Genomic DNA, 23,503 nt, shown 5'->3' with positions numbered 1-23,503 from the left:
CTGGCATCACGTAACCTCAAATTAGAACTCCTGGTCGTCCTCAACTTATTCAGTTGAGACAAGGCGTCTGTCTACACTAACACAATGTATTCTCTTCATAATCTTAGAAACCCCAGTAAAAGTCACCCCTTAATGCTGGTGATACATTTTGGTTGGGAACATGAGAGAAGCAATATGTATAATTTTAATGGGGATGCGGGAGCAGTGAGACCTGGAGGTATATGTATTCAAATCTCTCAAGATGGCAGCACAAGTTGAAAATCCCAGTATAAAAGCATGTGGGATCCTTGACTTTAGAGACTTTGTAAAGTACTGGTGAGGCCGCAGCTGGAAGATTGTTTTCAATTCTGGATACCAATCTTGTGGATGGATGTCAAAGGCTTGGAGAGGGTCTAGAAGAGATTTGCCAGAATAATACAAGGGATAGGAGACTTAAGTGAAGAGATAAGAGAAGCTGGAGTTGTTCTCCTTCAAGCAGAGAGGTGAAATGATTTGACGAAGGTGTTCAAAATCACAATTGGCTTTGAAAGAGTAAATAACTGTTTTCAATAGCACAAGGCTCAGTAACTCACAGACACAGATTTAATGTGATTGGCAAAAGAGCCAGAGGCAACATGAAGAAACTTATTTTAGACTGTGAGGTGTTATGATGTGGAATGTACTACCTGGGAGAGGGCAAGAGTAGATTCAAAAGCAACATTCTGAAGTGATAACCTTGAAGGGGGAAAATATTACATACAGAACTCTGGAGAAAGAGCAGGAGAGTGGGATTAATTGGACAACTCTCTACCGAAGAGCTGCATAGGTATAGGGCCTCAGCGCTGTATAATGGTCAAATCTTCTCTGTAAACACATCCTACCACTCGAGTCACCCTCGCTATCAAGTCAGTGTTGGTCATGAACCTTGAACAATCTATGTACTACAACGGCCACTCTCTTTATCCACCATCTTCTGTACTTTTCTCCAAAGGGTACATATGCATGTTTGTCATTCTCCCAGCCCACATGCATAACTGTATCTTTGGCAGTATTATTTGGCAGTGACTAGCTCAATCTTCTAGCACTTCAAACTCTACAGTGAACAGCCATCCCAACTCAATCCCATGAGATAGCACAACAGATTGGGCTCCAAGCATATAGAAATTCATCTACAATCCCTTTCTTCCTATGGCTTTCAGTCAGTTCTCCATCCAGTGCAGTCAAGTGACACTAATACTCAAGGCTTTTATCTTGTGTGTCAAAATATTCTTTGGAAATCAAGGTAGATATCTGCCTAGGTTTGCCTCAGTCATTTCCTTGGCCTCTTTTTAGGTCAAACCAAATAAACAAACTCAAATTAAGTCAGGACAAAGAAAAAGGGGCAGCTCCCCAAAAGGAGGGGGAACAGCCCGAACAAAAAATCGAAGTACAAAGGAAACTTAAAGACATCAAATTAAAATGTGATTATCAGGGTCAATAACGCACCCCAACCCCTGCGGTGCCCAATGGGCACAGAAGGCATCAACCGCGCCCGTGGACACCGCATGCTCCCTCTTCAGGGACACCTGGCCGCGAACATAGCCGCGGTAGAGGGGCAGACAGTCAGGATGGACGGCCCCCTCGATCGCCCGCTGCCTGGACCTGTAAATGGCACATTTCGCCAGGCCCAGGAGCAGGTTCCATAGAATCCATAGAATCCCTACAGTACAGAAGGAGGCCATTCGGCCCATCGAGTCTGCACCGACCACAATCCCACCCAGGCCCTACCCCCACATATTTACCCGCTAATCCCTCTAACCTACACATCTCAGGACTCTAAGGGGCAATTTTTAACCTGGCCAATCAACCTAACCCGCACATCTTTGGACTGTGGGAGGAAACCGGAGCACCCGGAGGAAACCCACGCAGACACGAGGAGAATGTGCAAACTCCACACAGACAGTGACCCAAGCCGGGAATCGAACCCAGGTCCCTGGAGCTGTAAAGCAGCAGTGCTAACCACTGTGCTACCGTGCCGCCGTTCACGAGGAGGTCGCCATCCCGACCCTCCCCTCTCTGCACCAGGTGAAAAAGAGTGCAGAAGAGATTTACTAGGATGCTACCGGGACTTGATGGTTTGCGTTATAAGGAGAGGCTTGATAGACTGGGACTTCTTTCTCTGGCACGTAGAAGGCTGAGGGATGATCTTATAGAGGTCTATAAAATAATGAGGGGCATAGATCAGCTAGAAAGTCAATATCTTTTCCCAAAGGAGACTAAAACGAGAGGGCACAGGTTTAAGGCGAGAGGGGAGAGATACAAAAGTGTCCAGAGGGGCAACCTTTTCACACAGTGGTGTGTGTCTCGAACAAGCTGCCAGAGGTAATAGTAGAGGTGGGTACAATTTTGTCTTTTAAAAAGCATTTAGATAGTTGCATGGATAAGATGGGTATAGAGGGATATGGGCCAAATGCAGGCAATTGGGACTAGCTTCGGAGTTTTAAAAAAAAGGGCGGCATGGACAAATTGGGCCAAAGGGCCCATTTCTATGCTGTAAACCTCTGACTCTATAACAAACCTTTTCGCATTGTTTTCATAATTGACGACCATCCTCTTTCCAATTATCCTGTCAGCTGATCTAATAGAGACCTTAGTTTTCAGTAACCATCCCCTGTCCTGTTTTGTTTAGCATCAGATGAGTTTAATTTGCAAAAACCTTTATTTTGTCAATTCTACATAAAATCAGTTAGCCACCATGACTTTTCTTTTACTCGTCTCTCTTTTGAGTTTAGGTGCACATTTGTCGAGCACAGGTTTTAATTTTGTTCTGAAAAACCTAACCATTTATATTCTGTACTGATTTCATAATGTATTTGAGGAAAGCAAGAGACATAATACTGGAGGTGAGGTATTCCCAAACATGGCATGCATATACTTTCATGACAGCATTTTTTATGAGCAGTACCACTACACTGATTGGGGTGTGAAACCCATTACAAGAGTTAGAATGATGTGGAGATGCCAGCATTGGACTGGGGTAGGAACAGTAAGAAGTCTCACAACACCAGTTTAAAGTCCAACAGGTTTATTTGGAAACATGAGCTTTCAGAGCGCTGCTCCTTCATCAGGTGAGTTAGAATCATTCTGTTGTCACAAAAAAAATGTAAAAATAAAAAGTAGTATCTCCTCTAATAAAGTCAGCATTGCTATCCTAAAAAGAATGGATATTGTTGAAATGTTTAAAGAACTGTTGGAGAAACAGCCTCTCAGTAAGGGAGGCCCGCCCACATTACCTAGTCTTGAAAACAGATAAAAAATGAAGGAGGATGGCACGAGGAGCAAGAAGTTTCCCAACTTGGGGGTAACATCAACTCATGACAAGGCTGAAATGATGCAAGAATGGCAAATTTGGCCAACATAATCTTTGACATTCCTTGGTCATATTGTCACCAAAAATTGCACTGTCACCCAGGGAAAGGGGAAAACACCACTGTTACCCAATATAAATTCCTGACTAGTCACAAGTGTGGGCAACAGCAACATTTTAGCCACATGCACTGCAATATATTAGGGAAAAAAAACTTAATTTAGAAAGATGGATACAGGTACAAAAACATCTACACCCCATTCAGTAACCTCAAAAGAAGCATAGAATCAAAAACCACTTGCACACTGCTTTGATTCTGACCATTTTACCAACACAAAGTCGGTATGCTGTGCCAGTAAGTATGGAGCTTGCATGCCCTCGGATCATGCCTATTGTTCATTCTCGGAAATGATGAGTTGCATCTGGATTCCCAGTTGAATAGACAACACTGGGAGTGAATCCACGCCACACATGAAGAACTGCTGCTTCATCTGCAGCTCATGGAATGAGCGAGAAGGGAGATTTGGGATTTTATGCCGAGAGTGGCATTCCCAGGCCAGCCCATCTGGTCACAGTGCTGGGCTATGGGGAGGGAGCTCCAGCAGTCGGGCGCTGTGTGTGTGTGGAGCGCAAGAACAGGCTGGTTCTCGGGAAGAAAGTGAAAGTGAGACAAAGTTTCAGGCTTGTGCAAGGAGGAGCTGGGCTGACTTTGGGGGAGGGGGATGTCCACTTTGGTCTGACACAGTTGCATGGGGCTGTATATTGAAGCCGCACTCCCGGTGGAAGTCGCCCTCCCTTCCTCCCCCTCTGCTGCAACCTCTTACCTGGTCACTTGTGGCCCCCTAGCCCGCTTCACATGGTGCTGGGGCCTCGCTGCACGGGCGGCGCTGCTTACAGTTTAGGCTGCCATGTCTCGGAAGCGCCTCCTCTGCCTGTGCTCATACCGCTGAGGCGGGACAATACCTTCCCCTGTGACGCCACGAGCCAGGCCAGCCTGGCTCCCCAAGCAGCTCAGGGATCCCCGGGGGCTGAGCCTCCCTCCTCCCCCTGCCGGCCCAGCCCGGCCCGGCCACCCGAGGTCACCCTCTATCCGCAATCCCGCACTGGAATGTGTGAGCAGCAGCGCCGCTGCTTCCGGGTTTCACATTCCCCTCCCCACACACACCCCAACCCCACACAGCAACATCAGCATGGCTCAGACTGCTATCCTGTTGCTGCTTCTCTTTGCCAGCAGCTCCTGCCCCCGGTTTCACACGCTGGAAATCAACCAGAGACCCATTATCGGTAAGTCTGGCCCCAGCCCTCAACTCCTTATATATGTGTTACTTCCTCCTTCTCCTCGTGATCTCCATCACCTCCACCTCTCATCCAAGATTAAAGACCCCTGAGACCGTCTCAGTCAGATGCACTGAACTTCCTGACAGCTGGAGCAAACTCATTGCCATGAACCATTTGACTTGAATTTGGAGGGCGAGCGGCAAGAATCCGCTTCTTATGCCTCACTTCCCTCAAGAGGAAGTACCTCCGAAAATACGAATGGTCCAATAAACTAAAAGATTTTCTCAAGATTATTCCCTTCTTATTATCTGTGGTATAATTAATATGTTGTGCCCATTGGTACAAAAGCCCTCAGATTTTGACAGGCTATTTATTGACAGAAGAATAACACCGATCAGGCAACAGATAGTCTTCCTAAACGGTCAGGCTCACTGCCCACCCGACAACTAAACACCCAGCCTTTAAAGCTCTGCATCCGGATCTCTAAGAGGTGCTTCAGTAGCCCTTCACACGCCTGGTTTCTTCATTCTCCTCCAGTGCTTGTTCTCCATTGACACTGCACTTCCTTGATTATACAGTTATGTAAGTCATCTGAGCCAATGTATGTCCAGTTATGGTTTATCTCCCCAATGTTGCATTCTCAGCTCTGGTGTTCCCCAAGGATCCAACCTTGGCCCCTTCTCTTCCAAAATCTATGTGCTGCACATTGGTGATCCCATCTGCAGACACAGGGTCAGCTTTGACACACGTGTAGTTAACACCCAACTGTTACTTCTTCATTCCTGTCGCTGCATTGTCAGACTGCTTTGCAGATTCTAGGAAGAAGTCTCATAACACCAGGTTAAAGTCCAACAGGTTTATTTGGCATCACGAACTTTTGGAGCGCTGCTCCTTCATCGCTCACTTGATGAAGGAGCAGCGCTCCGAAAGCTCGTGATACCAAATAAACTTGTTGGACTTTAACCTGGTGTTGTGAGATTTCTTACTGTGCCCACCCCAGTCCAACGCCGGCATCCCCACATCATTGCAGATTCTACTTTTGGATGTGTTGAAGCCATCGACTTTAACTTCAATTTTTTGTTGGATTGTCAAAGATGAGGAGTGTTCAGCACATTAAATGTTTTTGATGGATGTGACTAATGAGAGGTAAAAGAATGCCATAGATGTAGCTGGGGAATCTAGAACATGGGGCACAGGCACAGAATAAGGGATCATTTGGAGGAAACATTTCAGAGGAGTGGATCTTTGAAATTTTCTACCTCAGAGGATTGTGCATGCTCCATTTTTGAACATATTTAGGGTTGGCTGAGACCGGCAGAAATTTGGTCACTCAATTAATGAAGGAACAATAGGGAACAGGCAGGAATATGGAATTAAGGAAGAAAATCAACTGTGATCATGTTGAATGATGTGGAGATGCTGGCGTTGGACTGGGGTGAACACAGTAATAAGTCTCACAACACCAGGTTAAAGTCCAACAGGTTTATTTGGTAGCAAATACCATAAGCTTTCGGAGCGCTGCTCCTTCGTCAGATGGAGTGGAAATGTGCTCTCAAACTTCCTCTTTCTCCTCGTGATCTACAAAGATCCTCGTGATCTTCCACAAACCCCAAGAGGCCAACAGCGAACACAATGAGACAGCCAATGAACCGGAACAGCAGACAGAGAGACCCGCAGTGCAACCGAAGAGGAAAGAGTCGAATTGGACTCCTCTGGAAGGCCGCTGCCCTCGACTTGACATGTATGCCCAAGCCATCAGGAGGTGCGTCAACACCAAATTCATCAGCCGCACTCACAAGACAGCATCGAACATCACCCAAGCACAATGCAATGCCATCCACGCCCTCAAGACCAACCGCAACATTGTCATCAAACCAGCAGACAAAGGAGGGGCCATCATCATACTGAACAGAACGGATTACTGCAAAGAAGTGTACCGACAACTGAACAACGAGGAACACTACAGACAGTTACCTGCAGATCCGACCAAAGAACACACCCGTCAACTCAACACTCTGATCAAAACCTTTGATCCGGACCTTCAAAACACCTTCCGTGCTCTCATCCCACGTACTCCCCGTGTTGGCGATCTCTACTGCCTCCCAAAGATACACAAGGCAAACACACCCGGCCGTCCCATCGTTTCAGGCAATGGAACCCTGTGTGAGAACCTCTCCGGCTATGTCGAGGGCATCTTGAAACCCATTGTACAAAGAACCCCCAGCTTTTGTCGCGACACTACGGACTTCCTACAGAAACTCAGCGCACATGGAGCAGTTGAACCAGGAGCACTCCTCGTCACAATGGATGTCTCAGCACTCTACACCAGCATCCCCCACGATGATGGCATTGCTGCAACGGCCTCAGTACTCAATGCCGTCAACTGCCAGTTTCCAGATGCAATTTTACAACTCATCCGCTTCATCCTGGACCATAATGTCTTCACCTTCAACAACCAGTTCTTCATCCAGACACACGAACAGCCATGGGGACCAAATTCACACCTCAATATGCCAACATCTTCATGCACAGGTTCGAACAAGACTTCTTCACCGCACAGGACCTTCAACCGATGCTATACACTAGATACATCGATGATATTTTCTTCCTTTGGAGTCATGTTGAGCAATCACTGAAACAACTATACGATGACATCAACAAGTTCCATCCCACCATCAGACTCACCATGGACTACTCTCCGGAATCGGTTGCATCCTTGGACACACGCATCTCCATTAAGGACGGTCACCTCAGCACCTCACTGTACCGCAAGCCCACGGATAACCTCATGATGCTCCACTTCTCCAGCTTCCACCCTAAACACGTTAAAGAAGCCATCCCCTACGGACAAGCCCTCCGAATACACAGGATCTGCTCGGATGAGGAGGATCGCAACAGACACCTCCAGACGCTGAAAGATGCCCTCATAAGAACAGGATATGGCGCTCGACTCATCGATCAACAGTTCCGACGCGCCACAGCGAAAAACCGCACCGACCTCCTCAGAAGACAAACACGGGACACGGTGGACAGAGTACCCTTCGTCGTCCAGTACTTCCCCGGAGCGGAGAAGCTACGGCATCTCCTCCGGAGCCTTCAACATGTCATTGATGAAGACGAACATCTCGCCAAGGCCATCCCCACACCCCCATTGCTTGCCTTCAAACAACCACGCAACCTCAAACAGACCATTGTCCGCAGCAAACTACCCAGCCTTCAGGAGAACAGTGACCACGACACCACACAACCCTGCCACAGCAACCTCTGCAAGACGTGCCGGATCATCGACACGGATGCCATCATCTCATGTGAGAACACCATCTACCAGGTACACGGTACCTACTCTTGCAACTCGGTCAACATTGTCTACCTGATACGCTGCAGGAAAGGATGTCCCGAGGCATGGTACATTGGGGAAACCATGCAGACGCTACGACAATGGATGAATGAACACCGCTCGACAATAACCAAGCAAGACTGTTCTCTTCCTGTGGGGGAGCACTTCAGCAGTCACGGGCATTCAGCCTTGGATCTTCAGGTAAGCGTTCTCCAAGGCGGCCTTCACGACACACGACAGCGCAGAGTCACTGAGCAGAAACTGATAGCCAAGTTCCGCACACATGAGGACGGCCTAAACCGGGATGTTGGATTTATGTCACATTATCAGTAACCCCCACAGCTTGCCTCCTGGGCTTGCAGAATCTCACTAGCTGTTCTGTCTGGAGACAATACACATCTCTTTAACCTGTGTTTAATGCTCCCTCCACCCACATTGTCTGTACCTTTAAGACCTGGCTGGCTTTAGGGATTCGCATTCTAATCAGTATTCTGTAACTTGATGTTGTGTCTCTGTGCACTGTTTGAGAGCACATTCCCACTCCATCTGACGAAGGAGCAGCACTCCGAAAGCTTATGGTATTTGCTACCAAATAAACCTGTTGGACTTTAACCTGGTGTTGTGAGACTTCTTATCATGTTGAATGGCAGAGCAGGCTCCAGGGCCCATATGGTCTACTCCTATTTTGTCTGTTCTCTGAGTGATCATTTTTCAGTGTGGGGAATTTCTTTCACCCTCATCTTTTTTGGGTAGGCTCTAATATGAAGCATTTGAACCTTTCAGGTAAAGGGGAAAATCTGAGAAGTAAAGTGAACAACCCTGCACCTCGGTGCAGTGCTACATTAATTCTTCCTTAAATATGCTATATATTTTGTGCCCCACAGGGATACTGGCCCAGGAGACAACTGATGCAGATCTTCTTCCATATGGGAAGACTTACATTGCCGCGCCCTATGTGAAGTATCTAGAGTCAGCTGGCTGCAGAGTGGTACCAATCAGGTACTACTTCATACGCTTTAGTGGCAGTTAACAGCACAGAATTGTTTAAGTCACAGCCCAGTGACCGTCGGGTTGATTCAGACTCACCCGCAAGAACGTTTCAATTTTCTTTGGGATACAATGATCAATATAATTTTTCAGATGTAAATGTGGTAGAGCTGAAGATTGCACATTATTATTTTGCATAAATTTGCATCTCATCTCAAACAAAAGCAAGGGGATCAGTCAGCATTCTTTGCATTGCAACAGTGGCTGCACTTCAAGAAGTATTTCATTAATTGTGAAGAATTTTAGGGAGCCTTGTGATTGCAAAAGGCAAGATATCAGTGCAATTAACTTGCTTTCTTTCTTTCATGAAATGCCACTTCGGCAAGGTACTGAAGGCTGATGAACACTTTTCCGAATTCGTTCATGGGATGTGGGTGTCGCTGACAAGCTATTATTTATTGCTCAACCCTATTGCCCTGAGGAGATGTTTGAGAGTAACCCTTTTGAATACAACTGAGTGGCTTGCTAAACTGTTTCAGAGACCAGCTAACAGCCAAGCATGTTATTTTAGGACTAACGTTGCTCAGAGACCAGATTGGGTAGGGTGAGCAAATTTCACTCCCGAAAGGATCATATGGGTTTTTAAGATAATCCTGCAGTTTCCCGGTCACTCTTCCTGATACTGATTCCAAATTTAGGAAATTAATTGAATTTCAATTCCTCAGTTGCCAAGGTAGAATTTGAACTTAAGAACAATAAAAACTCGGGGTAGGCAATTCAGCCCCTCGAACCTGTTGCCATTCAATACAATCATGGCTGATCTTTTATTTATTGATTAGGGTCACAAGTAGGCTTACATTAACAATGCAATGAAGTTACTGTGAAAATCCCTTAGTCTCCACACTCTGGCACCTGCTCAGGTACACTGAGGGAGAATTTGGCATGGCCAATGCACCGAACCAGCACATCTTTCGGACTGTGAAAGGAAACCGGAGCACCCGGAGGAAACCCACGCAGAGAAGGGGAGAACGTGCTGACTCTGCACAGACAGTGACCTGAGCCAGGAATTGAACCCGGGTCCCTGGTGCTGTGAGGCAGCAGCGCTAACCACTGTGCCACCGTGCCGCCCTTAGCCCCAACTCCACTTTCCCGCCCATTCTCCAAACCCTTCACCCTATTGCTAATTAAAAATCTTGTCTATTTCCTCCTCAAATTTGCTCAATGTCCCAGCATCCATCACACTCTTGAGATTGCGAATTCCGTAGATTCACAACCCTTTGAGAGAAGTAGTTTCTCCTCATCTCTTTTAAATTTGCTACCCCTTATCCTAAAATCGAGACCTCTTGTCCCAGATTGCCCCACTAGAGGAAATATTCTTTCTACATCGACCCTCAATCCCTTTGAGCATCTTGTATACCTCAATTAGACTTCCCCTCATTCTTCCAAACTCTCGAGAATATCAGCTTAAACTGCTCAACCACTCTTCACATGACAAACCCCTCACCTCTGGAATCAATTATGTCTCTGTGTCATTTGTTCGGCCTCTGGATTACTAATCCAGTGACCAGAACTGTGCTACCATACCCACATATGTACCCCACCACTCCCAAGACATGTGAAACTATATGTTAGAAAGAGCTCGTGCCTTCAAAAGGTGGATAAAATTGTTGGAAGAAAAGGAAAAACAATCTAGTAATAGTAAACTATTTGGAGATTTTTACTACAGGAAGGGCTGCTGTCGTTGTAAATAGGAAATGATATCCAGCACATCAGCTACCTTTGCTGCACCAGCTTTAAAATATTCAAACTGAAGTGCATATTGTTTTATTTTAAACACAGGTTGAATTTGACGAATGATGAATATGAAAGAATTTTCTATTCAGTCAACGGGTAAGTAAATAATAATTGAACCTCTTTATAAGTGGTGAGGCTGTCAGAGTCTGGCTGCTGCATTTCAAGTGCAGACAGAGCCAGCCACTTTGTGAATCATTGTGAATCAAACCACCATCAAAGCCCACCTTTCTGTAATCTCAGTCTGCAATCTGACATGAACAATTCGTGCTTTGTTGGTACAATAATGTAGCCCATTAAAACCTTCAGTCTATTTTCTGTGTTGTTCCCTCCATTGAACAGATACATATCTTTGTGGTAACATCAGTGAATGTACAGAGCAGAAATTCTGTGGTGCTGGTACTACGATGCTTCATGTGGCCACGGTTAGAGAAAGAAGAATCAGCTAGTGTTCCTGCTCTTGACAGCTTACTAGACCTTTGTTCAGACCCTTCAGAGTCACTGTCAAGACATAGAAGTACACAGAATAAACAGCACAGATATAAGCCAATTGCCCCAACTGCTGGTGGTGTTTCTTCTGAACGCATGTCTTCTTCTTTTCCATCTACCTCCCTATTCTCTCATGCACTCACCTAGTTTCATTTTGCAAGGCTGTAAGATATCAAGGCTGTAAGATATCAGCCTAAGCCTTTGGTACCGAGTCCACATTCTAACCACTCTCGGTGTCAAGATATTTCTCCTTATTTCTCTATTGGATTTATTGGTAACTATCTCGTATTTATCACCCTCTGTTTTGGCTTGTTCCGATATTGGTTGTGGGGTAAACATTGGGCAGTCCATCTGGAGGCACCTGCTTTTCTCCAAGGTTATGGCATAAGATCGTTTGTGCAGGAAAATGAGACCTTAGTTTCCTGTCTCATCAATGCAGTACCACTGGAATGTCAGCCCGGATCATGTGCCCAAGTCTCAGAAGTGGATCTTGAACCCACAAGCTTCTGACTCCAGAGCCAAGAAGATAAGCCATGACTGACACTTCAATAAATCATTAATTTTGTGAATATCTACAATCAATGTTATGAATTCTATTACTTGAAGGAGTAAGAATACCCATCCTCCAAGATATCCGCAAAACTGCACCCCCTATAAGGGGGTTAGTGAGAGGAAGGAAAAAGAGAAATGTACCTGATGCAACACAGCACTTTCCTGCACCCATCTCCCTTTCTTTTTCCTAGCATTCTATTCCCTGGTGGATCATCTGATTTGAAGACATCTGCTTTTGCCAAAGCTGCAAATAAATTTTATGAGCTTGCATTAAAGGTAGGTGTGAACAACATGTCCTTGTACTCAATTTAAGCCTCCAGTGAATAAGATAAGACTTGTCTGCAACTTCAGACCTTCTTCATGTTAAATCATATCGCATTCCCCCTGCCCCTCAAACTCTTCCCCTGGATGTTGCCAATGAGGTCCAGCATGAGGAGCCTGTCAAAGGAATTGATTTGATTTGGTATGGCCAGATGCTGCAAGTTGCTTCATGATAATCTGGCAATTCTCTCTACTTGAACAGAGTTTATTAATTGCAGCTTAATGTTGTCCTTATAACAACAGAAACAACTTAGATTTATATCATGTCTTCAACAAAATAAAAAACCCCAAGTCCTTCGTTCAGGGCATCATAAAATAAATAATGACACCAAGCCACATTAGGAAATATTAGACACATAAACAGAAAATGCTGCAGAAACTCAGCAGGTCTGACAACATCTGTGGAGAGAGAAAAGAGCCAATGTTTCAAGTCTGGATTCTGACTCAAAACACTGGCTCAATTCTCTCTCCACAGATGCTGTCAGACCTGCTGAGTTTCTCCGGCATTTTTGTTTTTGTTTCAGATTCCAGCATCCGCAGTATTTTGCTTTTATCTGAGGAAATATTAGGGCTGGGTAGATTTTAAGGAGTTTCTTAAAGAAAAAAGAGTTAGAGAGCAGAGAGATTCAGGGAGGCAATTCAGAGCTTGGAACCACCAATGCTGGAACATTAAAATCAAGATGCTCAAGAAGCTAGAATTAGTGCCGATTCAGTGGCTGAATGGCCTCTTTCTGCACTGTTGGGATTCTGTGATTCTTCTTATTTATTTATTTATTAGTGTCACAAGTAGGCTTACAAGTTGCAATCAAGTTACTGTGAAAATCCCCCAGTCGCTATACTGCAGTGCCTGTTTGGGCACACTGAGGGAGAATTTTAGCATGGCCAATGCAATTAACCAGCACATCTTTTGGACTGTGGGAGGAAACCGGAGCACCCGGAGGAAACCCACACAGACACGGGGAGAAGGTGCAGACACCGCACAATGACCCAACCCGGGAATCTAACCTGGGTCCCTGGTGCTGTGATGCAGCAGTGCTAGGCACTGTGGTGCCATTCTATGAAGCACTATTAACTCAATAATATAGTCTATAATTACATATGTTGTGCACTCAAGTTTACTTCTTAGTTCCTCTGGAGGATGCTCTTAGAAGACACATCAATCTTAAGGTTAATCTGTAGGGATTACACTAAAACCCAGAATTTTAATTGCCTTCCTTTTCTATTTGTTAACCTCTTAAGACAACTTGGTTCCAACCTTTTAAGCATAATTGGCTCCATGCTTGCTATAATTGCAATTATTCCATTTTTCACAGTTAAACTTCAAATCCTGAAAATAAATATAATGGGCGGGTTTTACGACCTCGCTCGGATAGGCTGATAAAATCCCGCCCGATGCCAACGGAGAATTTCATTCTGCAGTAAACTTCTGGCCTATATTCCAGAACACACATTAATTAAATAGTTGCAACAGGCTGGAGGAGATTATTATAAAGACGGGGAAGAGCAAGATAAATTGGAATTTGGAAAAGAAGGATGAGAATTTTAAAATGGCTTTGCTGATCTGGGAGCCAGTGTAGGTAAGTGAGCAAAAGGGTGATGGGTGAACAGGATTTGGTGTAAAGTAGGACACAGGCAGCAGAGTTTCAGATGACCTCCGGTTTACAGGGGTTGAACATAGGAAGCTGGTTAGCAATGTGTTTGAATGGTGAAGGCTGGAGGTAAATGAGGCGTGGACGATTGTGTTTTTTTTCCCTTTGTTCCATGCTGTTTCTATGTTATTACTGCAGGCATTTGATGCTGGTGACCATTTTCCAATGTGGGGGACCTGCCTGGGACTGCAGTTACTGACCGTGCTTACTGCTGGAAAGAACCTACTAACACATACTGACTCGGAAAACATTTCTCTCCCACTTAATCTGACTAATGGTAGGAGTGCCTGGTGACAGTGGTATTATGATTTGGGGATTACAGTGTAAAGAGGATTTGGCAGCAATGTGTTACATTACAGATTTAAACAGGTTTATCTCAGACAGACGACACTGGTACAGCACAGTTCTATGTCTTGTGTTCATGCAAAGCAAGTTGCAAGGTTAGGATAAATCTGTATTAGGTAGCTTAGGTAGGTTGGCCAGGTTCATTGTCGGTAATAAGATAATGATTTGAATGTATTACCTCAGCTGATTTACATGTGCAGTGAAGAGGAAGTTAGAGGTGTCATCTTTCAATTGAGAGCTGAAACGTCCTGCCTGCCGGGATGTTAAATATGCAGTTTTTACAACAACGACATTCCTTCCTTAATTTGTGCCACCTCACAAAGGATGTGAACTAGCCACTTACCTGTTTGTGTTGATGCTGAGTGGCAGCATTTAGCTCGATAATGATGGTCAGTGCATTCTGAAAATAATTTACCATGTGATGTGCTTTGATATATTTCTATGTGACAAGGTATCATATAAATAAAACACCATTGCAGTTAACATTGAGGAAAACAGAGTGAGAGAAATGTCAATTTGCTCTGCACTAAATTGCTTATGTGAGTCATGCCAAGCAGATTCAAGAGCAGGGTTGATGGAAGTGCCTCAGACTTTCTGCTGGCAGCAACACTGGAGTTGGCCTTCTGTTTTCCTAAGAAGCAATCAGTGCAAGTCTTTGCTTGTATATCATGGGATCTTTCCCAAGGACAGCTCCTGGCTGAGATCAGCAAATTTATCTCTATACAAGGTAGAATTCTGATCAAAGGGCCAGTGGGTCAGTACTGTCAATTTAAATAGTTCAAAATGTGGGCCCATTTGTCTACTATTGTTCTTATAGGGCAAATATTTTCATAGTCATAGAATCCCTACAGTGCAGAAGGAGGCCATTCAGCCCATCGAATCTGCACCGACAACAATTCCACCCAGGCCCCACCTCCCATAACCCCAAATATTTACCCCACTAATTCCTCTAACCTATGCATCCCGGGACACTAAGGGGCAATTTAGCATTGGCCAATCAACCTAACCCAGCACCCGGAGGAAACCCACGCAGACACGGGGAGAATGTGCAAACTCCACACAGACAGTGACCCAAGCCGGGAATCGAACCCAGGTCCCTGGAGCTGTGAGGCAGCAGTGTTAACCACCGTGGTGCTGCCCATATTTTCTTTTCATCAAAACATTCTCTCTCATTAGAGATTGATGACTGAGCATTTGAATTTAATTTTAACTCCATTTCTCTTTTCTCCCGCAGCTGCTGCATCAAGTAAAATGTTTCAGAATTTTCCTCCAGATGTGTACAAGGCTTTATCCAATGAACCATTGACTGGGAACTTCCATCACTATTCTATTTCTGTGAACGTAATCATTTTCATGTTGTTCATTGTGTTATTGCGCGCAGTGCAGTCAGCAAAGAGAGTGTGAAATTGCCTGAGAAGGAGGTGACAGCAAGGGTTCACAAGATTGATTCCTGGCATGAGAGGGTTGGCCTATGAAGAGCGATGACTGCAGTTTAGAAGAATGAGAGTGGATTTCATTGAAACACATAAGATTCTGAAAGTGTTTGACATTCGACAAAGGGTGTCACTGAAAGAAGGCTGAGTATTGACCTTGATTGCTTGAAGAAAATGTTGCCAAAGAGATTTCCGAAATAAATTCGATGGATGCAAGTCAGCAATTGTCAAGCTGTTTTACAAAGATTGCTCCAAGATATTAGATGCACTAGAAGAGGGAAGAGGCCTGTGGTATCATGAGAATATGGGAAACCAATATTTTCTTTGATTTGTAATTATTCATGTATGGTAAAGAAGAAAAAAAAGTTGTATTTAAAGAAGGGCGAATTTGGGATCAATTAAAGGTTTGTTGTAGAAAATATAATGTGTGACATAGAAAATGAAAAATAATTTTATTTCTTTGCGATTAGTTTGGAAGGTTGTTCTTGTGTTTTCAAAAGTTTTGATTTAAAGAAAGGAGAGGAATCTGTTGATGTCTTCTTAATCCATTGTTAAGGGAAACAGGTGATGAGCATTTGAGCACATTCATTGGGAATACTTGGGACACAGTGTGAGGGGTGTTGACACTGAACAAGGTCAATGCAATCAGCAAGAAAAGATTCTGGGGTTGATTTTACCGGCTTGTCACACCAGTCGATCGGCGTGGCAAGCCGGTAAGATCAGGCGAGAAGCGAAATAAGTGGTTCGCACCTGATTTCTCGCCTCTCGTGATGTTACTGGCCCTGTTCGGCTGGTGCAATTGGGCGTGAGGCTAATTTAAATATTAATGACCTAATTTTAATATTACCAGTGAGTCCTGGACGCAATTGTCCACGCTCACTTGCCTTACTAACCCTGCCGGTGGAGGTCCTCACCGGCGAGGATCACGTATGGTCCCCACCAACCAGGACCTGACGTGATGGCCTCGCTGGTGGGACCGGAGGCCATTGAAGCCCCCCGGATGGTCGTGGGAAGGGGTAAGCAGTGCTAGCTTGGCTGCCAGCCAAGGACCCTGGCAGTGTCAGCCTGGCACCCTGTTTTCGCTCACTGGAAACTAAAGATTGCATTGTCTCAGGATAAGGGACCAACATTAGAAACATAGAAAAACTACAGCACAAAACAGGCCCTTCGGCCCTACAAGTTGTGCCGAACATATCTCTACCTTTTAGGCCTACCTATAACCCTCCATCCTATTAAGTCCCATGTACTCATCCAGGAGTCTCTTAAAAGACCCTATTGAGTTTGCCTCCACCACCACTGACGGCAGCCGATTCCACTCACCCACCACCCTCTGTGTGAAAAACTTCCCCCTAACATTTCCCCTGTACCTATCCCCCAGCACCTTAAACCTGTGTCCTCTCGTAGCACCCAATCTATGCCTCTCAACATCTTATATACCTCTATTAGGTCTCCTCTCATCCTACGTCTCTCCAAGGAGAAAAGACCGAGCTCCCTCAGCCTATCCTCATAAGGCATGCCACTCAATCCAGGCAACATCCTTGTAAATCTCCTCTGCACCCTTTCAATCTTTCCCACATCCTTCCTGTAATGAGGCGACCAGAACTAAGCACAGTACTCCAAGTGGGGTCTGACGAGGGTCTTATATAGCTGCATCATTATCCCCGGTCTCCTAAACTCAATCCCTCGATTGATAAAGGCCAGCACACCATACGCCTTCCTAACCACCTCCTCCACCTGCAGGGCCAATTTTAGAGTCCTATGGACCTGGACCCCAAGGTCCTTCTGATCCTCTACAGTACTAAGAGTCTTTCCCTTTATATTGTACTCCTTCATCCCATTTGACCTGCCAAAATGGACCACTACGCATTTATCTCGGTTGAAGTCCATCTGACACTTCTCCGCCCAGTCTTGCATCCTATCTATGTCCCTCTGTAACTTCTGACATCCCTCCAGACTATCCACAACCCCGCCAACCTTCGTGTCGTCGGCAAACTTACCAACCCATCCCTCCACTTCCTCATCCAGGTCATTTATGAAAATGACAAACAGCAAGGGTCCCAGAACAGATCCCTGGGGCACATCACTGGTGACCGACCTCCGTTTAGAAAAAGACCCATCTATACACACTCTCTGCCTCCTCCTTTGGGCAAGCCAGTTCTGGATCCACAAGGCAGCAGCCCCTTGGATCCCATGCCCTCTCACTTTTTCTAGAAGGCTTGCATGGGGGACCTTATCAAATGCCTTGCTAAAATCCATGTAAACCACATCTACCACTTTCCCTTTGTCAATGTGTTTAGTCACATTTTCGAAGAACTCCACCAGGCTCGTAAGGCACAATCTGCCTTTGACAAAGCCATGCTGAGTATTCTTGAGCATACTAAACCTCTCTAAATGCTCATAAATCCTGTCCCTCAGGATCTTCTCCATCAGCTTACCAACCACTGAGGTGAGATTCACCGGTCGGTAATTTCCTGGGCTGTCCCTATTAAATCTCTACCAAATTGAATCTCTTAATTTGCTATATCTCATTTAGAGTTGTGAATCCTTGGAACTGAGAACTCTAGAGAGCTGTGGGCACTCAGTCAATGAGTGTGTTCAAGATGAGATCCATAGATTTCTAGGGAACCAAGCAATTAGGAGATCGGACGAGGAAGTGGAGTTCCGATTTAAGATCAGCCATATTCCCACTCCAATTTCTTACGCGCCTATACATTGGAAATGAGGAAGAATATGTAAATAAGAGACCCAGGACCTGTACTTGTGCACAACTCATTGTAATACTTCCACAGCAGTTAGATTTTGTTGAACAAAAGCATTTCTCATGCACCTCTGCGTAATTCAGTATTTTCAGGAGAGGAGGGGCATAAATGATGCCGTCTGAAAAGAGGAGAATGCAGTAATGTCCTGCATCAATCAGTGAATAACTAGATAGAACAGGTTATTTTTCCATTTCTTAGTTATGGGTGAGGAATACTATTCAGCCCTTCTCGATTCATCCTTTGCCATGGCAATTTGTTCCCTTCATTTGCACTGTAATTTGACTGCTCTTCCTTTTGGCAGGCATTTCTGGAAGATGAGAGACTAAGTAAATTCTATTCAATCCTGTCCACCAATAATGACAGAAAGGGCGTGGAATTTGTGTCTACGATGGAGGGTAAGTTGAACAGTTGTATAATTAATATAACTGTAGCAAGAGCATGATATGACACTGCTGTATCATGTCCAAAGAGAACTTTGTGTTTTTCTCATTTCTTTAACCTCCATTTACAGATGAAAAGCCATCGTTCCAAACAAGTCTTCCACAAGGACACTGTTCAGCTAGTTGATACAGTCATGCGTTTTCCCCTCATTGCTCAGTGTAAATATGAAGCTCATTATAGAATCATGTTTCAGTTCTTTCAGTTTGATACATGACTTGTCGCTTTATTTAATCAAATTTGTCACATTAGTTCACATCCTCTTCATAATCTTTTGCAGAGGTTTGGCAAAACATAAGCATCAAAGATTGTTCCTTTCATGCCAAGTTTATTTGGAAAAATCATTGTCCTCCATCTCTAATTGTGGAATGCTTGTGTCTTTTTTTGTGTTGTTTGTTTAAAAATGTTGTCACTTTGTTGAGTGACATCACCGATTGGGGTCAAAGGTAACATCAGGTTTCCAGTCAACTAGAACCGTGATAATGTTTGTGTAACAAACTGATCCCCCTGCACCCCCATTCCACCTTCCTGAATTGCATGCCTTTTTTAAAGTTAGCAGCACAATTGATCATGGGGATTGAATTGACTGAAAACAAATCAAGGGCCTTGATTCTTGATCCTTGGTTCTTGATTCTTGACACAACAAAATAAGTTCCAACTAAGCTTAAATAAAAATAGCTCCAGCTCAACTTTCCAGCGCAGAATTGGGGGGTTGTTCCTGCGAATACATAGAACCTCAACCTCTTACCATCTAGAAGTACAAGGGCAGCAGACACATGGGAACACCAGCACCTCTACAAGTTCCCCTCCAAACTGCTCACCATCCCAACTTGGAAATATATCACTGTTCCTTCACTGTCACTGGGTCAAAATCCTGAAACTCCCTCTCTGACAGCACTGTGCATGGAGCTACATCATGGGGACTGCGGAGGTTTAAGAAGGCAACTCATCACCACTTCTCAAGGACAACTAGGGACAGGCACTAACTGTCGGTTGAGCCAGCGATGCCCACACCCCATGAACAAATTATGGGATTAGCTACCAAATTCGGAATGAATATTTGTTTTAATCTTCCCAAAGCTCTGATTGAATCAATAGCAGAGCACATGAAGGTAACAAATCATCGTTAATGCCAACTCCCTCAGTAGGTGGCTTGACGAGCATTTACCCAGTTTCTTTTGTGATTGCACTGGACATCTTCTTCATCCCAGTAACTCAGTTGTGATCCGAGTTGAAACAAAACCCAGAAAATCATCATTAAAAATCAGTGCAGCACGATGGCCAGAATAAAATGTACCAGTATACCTCAGGAATGCCAACAGAATTGCATCCGACCATATTTGTCAGAACAAGTTTAACCATGAGTGACTCCAGCCGCAGCTGATCATGGGTATTGATTGTGGGTGTTTTGTTGCCGTTGGCTGCAGGTAAACTATGAAAGCAGCCATTGCAGGACATTTAACTCCCAAGGAACTTGATTGAACTTGCCTTGCTGAGAATTTTAATCTTTTTAATCCTGGATCTACTGGCCCTGAGCAGTAGTAGTAGTACTTCTGGATGAAGCAATTTGCAGTAGAGATATGTCCATGGGCAAGGATATAGTCATTTAGGCACAGGGGTGAATTCAATATGTGGAGGAATTTTTAGCCACAGGAATCAATGGCAGACCCTCATATGATTCCAATTAATAGGTCAGCCCATTATCAGAGTGATGCTGCAGTCGTGGCCCAGGTTATTCTCACCATTCTTCAGTGATGAGTTCAGCTCCCCCTCCGCCCCCCCCCCCCCACCCCCACCCCCTCCACTGACCTGTGTTGTTACATATTGACCTTCTGGGTGAAAACAATTCAGGCATCTTAGCAGTATTATCAAGCAGGAACTTGACAGAAGTTCAGCTGAAAGGGAAGGAAACTCTTGTGGGGTCGGGGAAGGATTGTACCATATCTGTACCATTTCTAACAGTTCAAAAATTATATTACGAGATTTTTTTTTATCCAATGGAGACCAATGTTCTCTCGAAGCTGTGCACGTGCGTGGCAATGCACCTGTCCAGAAGCAAAAGCACTGGCCACTCACAAGTCATTCCCCTTTGAGATACCACACATGCATGGCCAAGTACAAAAAGGTAAAGCTGCTGCGCACTGAAATGAACAGGCCACCCGCAACTAAAAAACAATAAAATGGAGGGGATGTTGATGGAGACTGATATTTCACATCTGCCATCCTTCGCTCCTCTGGTACAATGCAATGTATATTGCGGAATAGCTTCATTCAGAGCAGGCTGGAATCGATCTGATACTTCCTATCATATTTGAGAAGATAGAATATTAAAGTTCAGAGGGTGAATGGAGGAGCTGTGTAATATCTCTGTGCAGGATAACCTTGCAACACACACAGTTGAACCTGTTGATGATGGATCTTTTATACCGGGTAATGTGCAATTCAGTAACTACTGGCAATTTCCTCAAGACAATATCGTCTTCGGAGATCCTCTTTTATTAAGGACATTTATTACATGTAACTGCTGCTCAGGTGCAGCTGTGTGTTATTGTGGTGACTCTTGAAGATTTTTATTTAATCGCATTTTAGTCAATCAGTGGCCAACTCTTCAGCACTTCCTCAGGTTTATCTGACAGTGATTATTTCTCTAAAGATTGGCAACGGCTTATGAACACCTGGCTCCCAGGTTCCGAGAATCCTGCAGAAAGTGACAGACTTTTTCTTTATATTTTTAAAAACGACTTTACATTTGTAACATCTGAGCTGACCCATCACCAATAATTAACAATCTATAATAATAAATATGTATGGAATGAATAGCATCTAGTGTCTAGCTCTACCTGTGTGTTCTGTGCAGATTCCTAATGAGGATCTTTAATTTGTCAATCATTGTAGGCATCCTACATCCTTTCTATGGGGTCCAGTGGCATCCAGAAGTGAATCGATTTCAATGGCAGCAGAATGAAGCTTTCCCACACTCTCCGAATGCTGTTGAAGTCTCCTATCTCTTGTCTGATTTTTTAGCGAATGAAGGTACTTGCCCGTGGTCACAAAGTGGTTACAGCACAGAAAGAGGCCTGATCACTTGCTGCATAAAAAAAGTTTGACACTTTTGATTCTTTTGTCAATCACCTTAAATCTCTGTCCTCTGTTGGTAACCCTGTGGCTTTTGCTACCAAACATGTGGCTTTTGCTACCAAATAAACCTGTTGGACTTTAACCTGGTGTTGTTAAACTTCTTACTGTGGTAACCCACTGCCAATGGGTACACCTTTTAGAAGGGTGACAGATGTAAAGTCATGATGTTTGAAAAACGGAATGTATCCTTTTGTGCATTAACTGATCATTTTGAGGTGGATATCAAAAGAATTAACAGTTTGTTACTGCCCCCTCAACCTGGGCAGAGAATACTGCCTTCTCTATCTCAGTGTGGAGTCTGCATTCTACACTCTTTGGGAGAATTTGTGACATGAAAACCCAGAGTGGCTGTTAGATTTTGTCAATGTCCCGAGTAGCTTATTTGTTTTAAGGAGTGATTAGGTTTACCATATGGATCAGGAAGATCTTAGATTTACTTGATCAGGTCGATAGTCAGAATGATGCCGTTTGGAGGCAGGACCTCTTGGTTAAGGAGGGAAAACTGTTTAGCTCTTGATCGCTGTCTGGTTACTCTGCTGGAAAGCACTTGAATGTTGACATTGAATGACAGTCAGATCAGACTGACTGTGATCTATGGTCAAATAGCCTGCTGCCAGTCTCAGATCATCGCTTTTTTGAGACATTAGAGTGCAAATATGCATCATCCACAGTCAACTCCTCCGTTTTCCACACAAATTCTTGAGTTACTTGCCCTCCTCAAGATGTTACTTCTTCTGGTTTAAAAATAAGCCAGAGTTCATAGAGAGAGAGAGACAGTGCTTGCTCCATGCTTCCTGAGAATCAATCACAAGGTGACAAAACTGATGATTATGTCAAGCGAGTGTGTTTTGTTGCTGTCAGTCCCTGCAACAAGAGGGCCAATCTCCTGCCAGTCATTTGCTCAAAGTGCCATCGCTCCCATTGTCTTTTATGAACGAGTTTCCAGGATGGAAGTCCATAGTTTTGATATGCTGCACTCTGAGCCTCTTTGTCACTGATTATTTTTATATGTTTGTTCACAGCCCGGAAGAACTTCCATCATTTCAGAAACTCAGAAGAAGAGGAGGCAGCCCTGATCTATAACTACAGTCCCCGCTATGTGCCTACATCAAGCTATATCCAGATCTATTTTTTCTAAAGAAATACCAACAGGGAATTATTTAGTGAATTAGCTTTGGTGCAGTAAATATAAGTAAAATCTGGCAGAAAACACAGTATTTTCATCTCACAACTATATTGATCTCCTTGGAGAAACGGAAGCAGTGTGGCCATCAAGCTGATGTACAGAAGCTGAGTGGGAACTGAAGACTGTTACATTGAATTTCCCTCGTACTGGAAAAATAAATCAGTTTTCGTACCGAACAAGCAACTAATTTGTCAACTTGCAAATATTACCTGCATAATTTTAAGATTTTTAAGGTATTTAACCTTTTTCCTCTGGATTGGCAATCCACATTGTTGTTCTATATCCTACAGTGCCACAGTCATTAGACTGAAACATACTTAATTGTAAAGCACTTTGAGACATCCAGTGGTTGTGAAAAGTGCCATAAGAGAAAAGAAGTCTTTCTTTTATATTATACGTCATTTACATTCTCAATATAATTATGCATCACTTCTACAACATCTGACAAAATTGTTTCAATAAATATTCTTTCCGC

At 44.2% G+C, this 23,503-nt stretch overlaps 1 protein-coding gene and 1 pseudogene across 5 annotated transcripts in view; one reads left to right on the top strand and one right to left on the bottom strand.

Annotated features, from left to right (window-relative positions):
* The window catches only part of LOC144510135 (inositol 1,4,5-trisphosphate receptor-interacting protein pseudogene), a 12,738-nt pseudogene extending 8,432 nt beyond the window's left edge, over positions 1–4,306 (bottom strand). For all 3 annotated transcript variants that reach the window (XR_013500571.1, XR_013500569.1, XR_013500570.1), the window contains exon 1: positions 4,150–4,306. The product of XR_013500571.1 is annotated as an inositol 1,4,5-trisphosphate receptor-interacting protein pseudogene, transcript variant X3 (transcript). The remainder of the gene's footprint in view (positions 1–4,149) is intronic.
* LOC144510136 (gamma-glutamyl hydrolase) lies at positions 3,772–23,503 on the top strand. 2 transcript variants are annotated; one of them, XM_078239490.1, is made up of 9 exons: positions 3,772–3,989; positions 8,825–8,939; positions 10,767–10,817; positions 11,951–12,035; positions 13,868–14,006; positions 15,309–15,415; positions 18,568–18,661; positions 21,600–21,737; positions 22,865–23,503. In XM_078239490.1, exons 1-9 carry the CDS (start codon positions 3,797–3,799, stop codon positions 22,978–22,980), a joined length of 1,038 nt encoding a protein of 345 aa, XP_078095616.1. In that variant the 5' UTR covers positions 3,772–3,796; the 3' UTR covers positions 22,981–23,503. The 2 variants fall into 2 exon arrangements, with proteins under 2 accessions (XP_078095616.1, XP_078095617.1); XM_078239491.1 differs by lacking the exon at positions 3,772–3,989 and adding an exon at positions 4,397–4,609.

This window comes from Mustelus asterias, chromosome 22, assembly GCF_964213995.1.
Source record: "Mustelus asterias chromosome 22, sMusAst1.hap1.1, whole genome shotgun sequence".
NCBI classification, from domain to species: domain Eukaryota; kingdom Metazoa; phylum Chordata; class Chondrichthyes; order Carcharhiniformes; family Triakidae; genus Mustelus; species Mustelus asterias.
The sequence above is the reverse complement of the archived record's forward strand: the minus strand, read 5'-3'. Positions and strand labels throughout refer to the sequence as shown.

Coding starts and splice junctions, on each gene's coding strand:
- LOC144510136 (XM_078239490.1), top strand. CDS start 3,797: ATGAAGAACTGCTGCTTCATCTGCAGCTCATGGAATGAGCGAGAAGGG. Junction 8,940..10,766: donor TGCAGAGTGGTACCAATCAG/GTACTACTTCAT, acceptor TTTTAAACACAG/GTTGAATTTGACGAATGATG. Junction 15,416..18,567: donor ACTATTCTATTTCTGTGAAC/GTAATCATTTTC, acceptor TCCTTTTGGCAG/GCATTTCTGGAAGATGAGAG.